The sequence below is a fragment of the Macrobrachium nipponense genome, chromosome 45 (genome assembly GCF_015104395.2).
Source record: "Macrobrachium nipponense isolate FS-2020 chromosome 45, ASM1510439v2, whole genome shotgun sequence".
NCBI classification, from domain to species: Eukaryota; Metazoa; Arthropoda; class Malacostraca; order Decapoda; family Palaemonidae; genus Macrobrachium; species Macrobrachium nipponense.
The window spans coordinates 40879581-40889580 of record NC_061105.1 but is presented as its reverse complement, the minus strand read 5'-3'; the positions used below and the strand labels follow the sequence as shown (position 1 = coordinate 40889580).

General features: G+C 37.7%; 2 protein-coding genes across 2 annotated transcripts in view; one reads left to right on the top strand and one right to left on the bottom strand.

Annotated features, from left to right (window-relative positions):
- The window catches only part of LOC135214223 (muscle, skeletal receptor tyrosine protein kinase-like), a 169313-nt gene that overhangs the window by 119983 nt on the left and 39330 nt on the right, over window positions 1-10000 (top strand). The window lies entirely within an intron of this gene.
- LOC135214047 (uncharacterized) overlaps window positions 3175-10000 on the bottom strand; it is an 8729-nt gene continuing 1903 nt past the window's right edge. The window contains exons 2-10 of the mRNA XM_064248161.1: window positions 9899-10000; window positions 9606-9793; window positions 8170-8334; window positions 7846-7959; window positions 7145-7289; window positions 6523-6678; window positions 6020-6147; window positions 4232-5732; window positions 3175-3341 (exon numbers count right to left, since the gene is read on the bottom strand). The exon at window positions 9899-10000 is cut by the window's right edge and continues 44 nt beyond it. Coding sequence (XP_064104231.1) covers window positions 3334-3341; window positions 4232-5732; window positions 6020-6147; window positions 6523-6678; window positions 7145-7289; window positions 7846-7959; window positions 8170-8334; window positions 9606-9793; window positions 9899-10000 — 2507 coding nt within the window. The 3' untranslated portion in view covers window positions 3175-3333. The remainder of the gene's footprint in view (window positions 3342-4231; window positions 5733-6019; window positions 6148-6522; window positions 6679-7144; window positions 7290-7845; window positions 7960-8169; window positions 8335-9605; window positions 9794-9898) is intronic.

Genomic DNA, 10000 nt, shown 5'->3' with positions numbered 1-10000 from the left:
CTTCCTTACCAGGTACGCAAGCAATTGAAAGAATTTCGGTTTTTCCACACTTATTGGATACCCTCGTCTTTAAGAAACGTAAGTTGCAAATGGAAAAATTCAGATACTATGGAAGGGTTCGAATCCGCGTAGGAATTTCTCCATTTGGTTCTTCATTTGGATCTTAAGGTTTACAGTGACAAGCATAAAAATATTGTGATTAGATTGGGATGGTGAAAAGGCATTGTGATTATAAGTTGAAAAATAATAAAGAAAATTTTAGTAATTATTATTATTATTATTATTATTATTATTATTATTATTATTATTATTATCACAATTTCAAATTTCACGTATATTACTGAATTAAGATTTCCCCACCTAAAATGCCGGATATAAAATTTATAGTAATACAGAAAAATTTCACTTAATATGGAGTCCAGTGTCTGAAACTCGAGTCAGCATAAATAGAGTCAGGTCAGATGTGAATAAACATGAGAATTCGAGAAGCGTCTTTTGAATTCTAGAACAGAACTGCATTGTGGAATAAGCTCAGATTTATCGCATAATGAACCGGGCGAAAATGCTCTCTCTCTCTCTCTCTCTCTCTCTCTCTCTCTCTCTCTCTCTCTCTCTCTCTCTCTCTCATGAATGTAAACACAAACTTAGACGTGTATATATATATATGATATATATATATATATAGATATATATATATATATATATATATATATATATATATATATATATATATTTATATATATATATATATATATATATATATATATATATATATATATATATATTATATATATATATATATATATATGTACGTATTTATCGGTAACACGCACAGTGCAAGCGTATCTAATAATTATGAAGAATGTGAGGAGCTATAAAGATAAGAAGATTCTGTCATTATTCAATTATATATATATATATATATATATATATATATATATATATATACTATATATATGTATATATATATATATTTATTGTATACATATATATAGTATCTATCTATATATATATGTATAAATATATATATCATATTTATATATATATATATATATAAATATATATATATATCATATATATATATATATAACATATTCTACCTGGAACTTTACTCCAGAAGGTAAGTACCCTTCCGGCAGTTTCTTCAGTAAATAATTTAGAGTGAAGTTGCCAGCCCCATACGGTTTCCTACTGATGTTCGATGGGATTAATTGTCAGATGTATTTGATATATCCCAGTACTCACGCAACTAACTGTTCACCAAACCCTTTTTTGCAAAACATCGCAGACTGGATGAAAAATGATATAGCAATGAGTTCGTGCCACTTGTGTGAATCCAAGAAATGAGCGGAGGAAGAAGAGGAGAAGGAGAAGGAGGAGAAGGAGGAGGAGGAGGAGGAGGAGATGGTGGTGAGGGCTGGGGTGAAGAGGATAGAATGAGGAAGGTAAGAGTTCTGAGAGAAAAAAGGAATATTGGGTAGACAGTTAAAAAAATTTTCCTCGCTGATGACCGCGCTAAAAAAGGCAAATGAAATGTTGATTGTTTGTGAGGTGACCTTTTGTCTCTGAACATTGAAGGTCGAGTGTTGGTGAATCAGAGTTCGATTTTTATTCATTAGCAGTTTCTTCTTATTTTTGTTTTTATTTTCTGTTTTTCTGGAATATTGAAGGATTTTCCAGTTAACATTTTCATACCTTATGGATTTCATGAAGAAGGAAAACAGAGATAGTCAGGAGGTGTTTATATTTTATAAATGAAACATAAAAAGGATTATGGTGATGACGGTAATTATAAGTGACAAATAGACAGACAGACGGACAGACAAAAAAATGAAAAATATTCCGTCTGCTTCAGTTACAGAAGACTGACTGGTTGTCATAACACTTAATAAGTTTTTTATACAAAATGAGAAACTTTAATACACATTGTGTTTACATGTTATCAACTCTTTATTAGGGAGAATTTAATCCTAGTCTTTATGTTTTTGTTCCCGTAAAAAAAACTCATATTGCAAGAAACTTCAAGTTGCAAGCTGAGGAGAAAGTGGCCGACAAGTGCTAGCAGAGCGTGTTTAAGTGCTGCTCTCGCCTAAGGACCTACTTTACAGGTTGTGACGGAGATTTTATCTCGTTGGAGACAGACAGACAGACAGACAGACAGTCAGATGGACAAAAGATCATTGAGGAAGAGAAAATATAAATTGATTTACAAAATTTGTTGATGTTACAAATTTACGGGTCAGTGATGTCGAAGAGAGAGAGAGACCCAGCTCATCCGAGTACTTCCAGGTACTTCGACCAAGTACCAAACTACCAATGACTAAAAAAAAAAAAAAAAAAAAAAAAAAAAAAAAAAACCCTCTCGAACGCCAGACTTTCTTCCTTTCTTTGTGTTTTGCAAAAGAAAGAACTGGAAAAGTGAAGCTTTAGATTTGCTTCCTGATTTTGAGAAGTCAAAGTTCGGATGAGTCAAAAGCCATGAAACACAAAACATTACTTTATTTAACATATTAGTTATTCCTCTTATTTTAGTTTCCAAGACAGCTGGAAGGTCCAAGAATAAAAAAGAGTAAACGCTACAGGAACAGGAGGAATAAGTGAAAACATTCAGATTACAGTGTATTTATTGATGGTTGTTCCTCAGTTTCTGTTCTGTCTATATGTCTGTCTGTCTGCCTGGCTCTCAACAAGGTGCTAAATTTATCTTGTTTCCAGCAAATGCTTCCAAAACGCTAATGCTGATTCTCTCTCTCTCTCTCTCTCTCTCTCTCTTTACCTTTACCATCTTGACCTTTCCCTGATGTTGCATAATTGAAAGTTATCGTCCAACTTTGGGACGTCGAATCTGTTTATCTACCAAGAGAAAAATTCTTTGAATCTTTTCTCAAGAAATTTTGGAGCCTTAAATATAACGGGAAAAATATTTTGAGGCTGAAAATGAATATTTTGTGAAAAATAATTTTATTTTTTAATAATTTTATTCTTTACGGATTTTTCTTCTGTCTGTTTTTATTTTCTCTTGCTGTTCTTTTATTACTATTTTTTAGTATTTATTACGAGATTATCACATCATAAATCAGCTTATGTAAGTTTTATATTTACTGCTCCTTTAGGTTATAAATAAAACTTTACACTTAATGAACCCTAGGAAATTAAAACAACATTTAAAATAGATCATATATATTTTTTACGTACGAACACATACTTCAGTTAAAGTTTCCATGAATAAAACCTATTCTGGTAATTTATGATTCGGTACAAAAATGAGAAAGAAATCTTCCTGTTGCCAAAGAGATTTAACAGATGTTTTCTGTCAGCTGCCTCGATCCTTCTTCACACATCTGGAAAAATAATAGAGATAAATCTTTAATGGAATTCCTCCTGTAGTTTAGATAGAAGTTTTCTTCAGTGATATTTTCTTTTTTTCTCATTTGTTTATTCATTGACACACATAAGCATAAATTTATGTACATATTTTTGCGTGCGTGTTGATGTCAATTTCTGTATAAAACACACACACACACACACACACACACACACACACACACACACACAGAGAGAGAGAGAGAGAGAGAGAGAGAGAGAGAGAGAGAGAGAGAGAGAGAGTTAAAATGTTTTCGCGAAAGGGGAGCTTTAAGAGAATGAGGTTATGTAACAGTCGTATCCCATCGTTTCCCTTATTGATCCCAAGCAAAGGTCTTAGCTGTTGAATGTTATTTTGACTTATATATATATTTTTGAAAATGTTTAGTTGACTGCGTGTGCGTATCTATCGTTACGTATTTTTGAAATGCAATATCGAGAATCAGAAATGACCTGCTGATAACCTCAGAATTGAATTAATATCCTTCATGTTGCCGTTCTTTTTATCCCCTTGTTTTTTCTTTAATATACTTTTATTGAGTTTTACTTTTATACCACCTTAACCGTCAGATTATATATACGCATCTGAATAAGTTGTTGAACCGGCTAAATTAACCATAACAATGGAAACTGGCTCTGCTCCATTAACTCTGTACGCACTTCTTCGTCTTCCTTCCTTGACTTCTTGCTAATGTCCACTCTGTCTCAACTGGACAAGAAACTATATTCTATCCCAGATACGGAAAAATACGCAAACTCATTTGCCCCTTACATGCAGCTAACAATGTCATCCATCTCTGATGGTCATCACCAAGTCCTCTCCCCATTTGTGTTTCTTGTTTGAGTTTATCTCAAGATGCTGACTTACCATGAGGAGATTCGTCGTGCGCCCTTTCCCCCTCGTCATCACAGTTGGTTTCTGCTATACAGGATTTGGGATCTGCTCCTCCCAAGGGGTCACTGCTAGGCTCCTCCCTAATGCACTGCAGTTGGTGCTGCTCTGCAGCAGGAAGCTGTGAGTGTCCTCCACGCCAGCCCTCTTCTTGAAAGGGTATTGTATACTGGTAGTCCCTCTGGGTATGAGAAATGGGGCTATGTCTATTGTTAGGAGGCTCACTTGCTACTTTAGCGGAGTGTTCTAAATGTGGCTCTTCTACGGAGTGATGATAATGAGGTGACGAGTGCTGGGCTGGTAAATTGTACTCGGGGGACGGGTATCTGTACGGCGGGTTTTGATGAGGTACACTGTGGAGATTCTGCTGCGGATAAGTTCTACCTTGATACCCGCGATGATGCATTTGATTTGATGGGGTTTGTTGATGCCCTAGGTGTCCCTGAGGCTCTGAGTGTTGTCGAGGGTGCGATGGCTGGTGGGGGTAAGGACCTGCTTGGTGGAGTTCTGTAGAATCTGTATTGCAGTATTGTGTAATCCCTCTTTCTGTCTCTTGTACTGGCAGCCTTTGGCGATATTCTAGGTGTGTTTGGTGATTGCGATCCTGTTGCTGCTTTTCAAAGCCATTATGATGCCCATGGTGGTGTAAGCATCCTTGAGGTCCAGGGTGCTGATGTTTAGTGTGTGACTGTCTCTGATGCATACCATATTGAGATGTTTTATTCGGGCAGAATGTCGACGGAGATGGAACATGTGGCTTATTTGAAGCTGGAAGAATATGAGGCAAAGAGGGGGTTGGACTGAGGCTGTCTTGCCTTTGAAAGCTTTTCAGGGTCGGACTCATTCGATCTTTGTGGTGCAAGCCTTTTGGTGGAAGATTTATGCTATCCTGATGATGTAAGCCCACTGGGATAGGACTCATGTTGTCTTGCCCTCGCAGACCCACTAGGGTGGGACTTGCACTATCTTGACGATGTAGGTTTACTGATGTATGTCTTGCAATGCCATGCACCTGATCGGGAAGGTTAACATAGGAAGTGTTGCTCTGGTGCGACGTCAGGGAAACTCTGTCATCCTCCTGGCAAGGACCTTCCTGGCTCTGCTGACGAATAAATGAATGACTTGACCCTGAGTTTTTGGGACACACATCTGGAATGTCTTGGGCCTCTACTCTCATCTGGTTTGATATGTTGTCATCTAACTGGTGTGTACTATCTGGGCAGAAGTACTTTACTTGTTCAGGCTCTGTGTTTGAAGATACTGGACTCCGAATGTTCAGACCACCATTCATTAAGGCACTTTTGCTGTTGTTAGTTGGACTGTCGATGGTGATAAACTCGGCAGAAGGGAGAACGTTTGGCAGCTGCTTGTCTTTTGGTTTTGAAGTCTCTGTGATATCTGTGCTGTAGTGATGGATTATATTTGTTATTCGTGGACTACCTCCATCATCTTTTACGTCTGAAGATTGCCGAGTCATCTGATGGCAAGAAAAGAATCCACTGAATAAAAAATATTAAAATCATCAAGACATTGCCAATTTTTTTTCTTGTGTTACGGAAGTGGTTTTCAACATTCTGACAGATAGGCAAAGATATCTAAGAAAAAATGAAAATAATTCACAATCTATTTATTGGAAATGGGGGAATAATATAGATATCCTAAGATAATTTTCACCCTGGAAAATGCAAAATGGTAATAGACAGAATGCTTAGGTATGTCATCCCAGTACTTCAAGGATCAAGAACAGTTTCATTATCACCACACCTGGTATTGGGCTGCAGTGGTAACACTTTCAGGGCCACCTGATTTCATCTCTTCGTCGTCATCTGTGGTCATCGCGGGAGTTGAGGCTGGTGTGTGCGTCTCAGAAATCGCAGTTTTATAAGATGAAGCTGTTGAAAGAACAGACAAAATTGTAAAATTTATTACTTCATTCCATATTATTCATCATTACTATTTTTATTTTAAGTAACGCGAAAGACCCGAAGCAGTACCTAAGGTATTAATTTTATAAATAGTGGAGAACCTAAAAGCAGAACCTTGTCTACTCATTTTATGAAAAGTGGAGGACCCAAATGCAGTACCTGGGGTATTCATTTTATGAAAAAGGAAAGACCCAAAAGCAGTTCTTGGGGTATTCATTATGTGAAAAGTAAAAGGGCCAAAAACAGTACCTGGGGTATTCATTTTATGAAAACTGAAGGACCCAAACACAATAATACCTGGGGTATTCATTTCATGAAAAGTGAAGGTCCCCAAAACAGTACCTGGAGTATTCCTGCTCGTGGCGAAGCGTCTGATGAAGCAGATAATGATGGATATGTTTAGGACCAAAAGGGCTGCCCCAGTCAGGGACATTAGCAGAAGGGTCAGACGGGGCATGCGAGGTTGCCTGCTGCTACTTGCTGCTTCTTCCACCACGCCTGAGCGAGAAATCGGGTGTGTCATGAGAAATTCAGTTATATAAAAATGCTGATTTTGTCTGTTAAGGGAGATATGTACTTTGGAGGTAAACAGAATTTCATAGTACGAGTAAATAAAAATTATTTCCGGTTTCTACATCGGATATTAGAAGAAGCACTATTTAACTCCATGTTCTGTTTGTCATATTTCATTTTAATTTTTAGCTTACCTGTTCAATTCAAATCATAATTAGTTTTTAGTTACTGAGGCTCATTATTATCACATTTTTATTGTAGGTAATTTTACTCTATGAACGTTCAGCTCACTAACAACTGTCTTTACAAATGTTTACTAGGACCAAGAATAAACATAGTGAAATCATTATTTTCGGTTGCACAAGTGCCATTATACCTATCGATTACAGACGTTCCATTTAGACTTAGCCGAGTGACTTTAGCGAAAATAGGATATGAGAATTCGCGTTACCCGGTATGGTGACTTTTGTCGTAGGGGACGTGAAGTCCGAAGTACCCTGGCTGTTGTAAGTCCGGATAGCAAATTCGTACGTGGCTCCGGGGGACAGTCCTTGGATCTGCACCGTCGTAGTTCCGCGGCCTTCTACATTCTGACGCTGAAAAGAGTTGAGTTTCTAGATGAGACAGGTATACAACCGTGCGCACATACACACATGTATGTGTGGATATACATATGTATATATATGTGAGCATGTGGCTTGGTTTGCAGCAGACTTGTCTTTTAATTGAAAGACCTGGGTTTGTTTCTAGTGTGAGTCTGAAATTTATTTCTGTTTCGAATGGGATTGTCTGTTGATAATTATATATATACATACATACATACATATATATATATATATATATATATATATATATATATATATATATATATATATATATATATATATATATATTTATATATATATATATATATATATATATATATATATATATTTGAGAGAGAGAGAGAGAGAGAGAGGGCAATTTTTATACTCTCATATTTTAAATGAACAAATTCTCCCCAGTATCGACTTCACATTACCATGTGCCTGACACCCAGAGGGAATTACACATAAGTGCATCTGCCCCGCACGAGATACCTCATTTATAATTCCCTTTGGCCGTAAAATATTGGCAAGGGGAAGTAGATTCGACATTAAAAGAGTAACTTACTAGATATTCCTCATCGTGTAGCGGCCGATATCTAAGTGTATATCCTGAGGGCGTGGTTCCTTGACTCGGTGGAATCCAGGTGAGTAAAGCAGTGGTACCCATGACGCTAACGACCTGTTGGAGAACGTGTCAGAGGTAATTAACACCTTAATTCGTCATTCGTAGAAGCTAATCTAAGGAATTGGAAGAGAATTTCCTGGCCTTGATGAAGTGATTTTCGTTTGAATACTTCGTAGACATACTTGATGAAAACTGAGGCCTTCGTCAATTCCTTTTTTATTCATCATAATCTAGAGCTTAGCCTTAAAACCCTGGAGTACTCACGCTGAGGTTATATGCCTGGAGGGGTGGAATGGCAGGGCCGAGCGTGTGGTTGGAGGTCAAAGTTCCCATGTAATTCGATGCAGTACACGTATACGTCGTGTAGTCCTTGTCTGTGACGCTCCTTATTTCCAGCACAGAAGACCACTCTGCTAACCCATCTATTAGCTGAAAAGAAAGTGCGTGAATGAAAGTTTTTTTTTTATTTACATTTTACGTGGCTTTTACTACGTTTGTGGCAAATATCAATGAACAAGATAGTTAAAATGAAAAGTAATGTTAGAGATGATTTTGTTTCCATGTAGAAATTTGGTACAAGGTCATACATTGACAGGACAAAGCTCTGTAAAGAAAACATTTCTGGAGACTGAGATTTCCTCGAATTTAACAGTTTGTATCTTACATTATGAATTGTCAACTTTAAATAAATTTAAAATTAATGTCACGAATGGGAGTTATTTTGATATTATAATAATTAAAGCCATTGGGTGAAATATGAAAGCATACTAATACCAGATATTATTATTATTATTATTATTATTATTTTGGTAGAAGACCCTCTTTTAGGCAAATACTGTTAAAAAGGATGGCAGAATTAAGCGAGTTGATTTTATATATTGTTTTTTCTATTTTCCTTACAATTCGCTTCTCAGGCTCAGATGTTTCTGAGTAACTGGCCAATATTCATATTGGGAATTTTCAAAAAATTGTAAATGCTGTAGGGATCTTTTATTAGAACAGGTTATCAGGTCCAGGTCAAGCAGGGGTCGTCGTCAGTGCCGGTATTATTCCGTAAGCGTAGTTCAGTTCGGGCCAGGGTCGTCTTTGGTTTAAGGGCTGGTGTTGGTGCTGGTATAGCTGGTATTACGTGACGTTTCGACCTTCTCGTAGGTCATCTTCGGACGAGTCAGTTAAAGAGACTGTGGCAAGAAAGTTTGCGGAACGGAATTTATAGCGGCACGGACCTAGAGTTGCATTCTCATTGGTCGGGCCGGTCTTGGGCGAAGCCGTGGATCTCGCCTCGAAGGTCTCGGGGATTCTCTCGTGCGAGCGCCACAGTAGTGTGCCTGGGGATGAACGTCAGGAATTCCGTCTGTAGCAGGAATCGTATCATCCTGTGGGGGCTCCTGATTATCTGGCATCGTCGGGGGGTCGCTCGCTGCTCTCCGGGCGGCGGTGGGAAGGAGAAACGTTTCTTGAGTTATATTTAAGTTTGGTTTCTCCTTACCAATATGAATATTGGCCAGTTACTCAGAAACATCGCTGAGCCTGAGAAGCGAATTGTAAGGAAAATAGAAAAAACAATATATAAAATCAACTCGCTTAATTCTGCCATCCTTTTTAACAGTATTATTATTATTATTATATTATTATTATTATTATTATTATTATTATTATTGATACAGCAGTGATTAATGACGATGACTTCTCATTCTTACATGTGGCCCCCTCACGAAGTATTTACGACTATTAAACAAGACTCGATCTTCATTGATGGTCCAGCGAAAATTGGGCGCCGGCGCCGCTTTTACGAAGCACTCGAGGCGCCCCGTCCCGCCCAACTTGGCCCACGGTCTGTTCGGGAGGTCGTCCCTGAAGGGTTCCTCTTCCAACGGTTCTGGTGCCTCTGGGTGGACGAGTACAAGTGAGATAGATTTCAGTGAGAGAAACTCTTGCTTAAAGCGTATTAGAAGCGTTGTGTAATATTTAAAACGCGTGTATTTAAACTCACGAGTGACGACGACAGCTGTTTTCACTGGTTTGGAAGTCCCCACGACGTTGGTAGCCAGGCACCTGTAGAAGCCAGTGTCAGCTCTGGTGACGAAGTCGACCA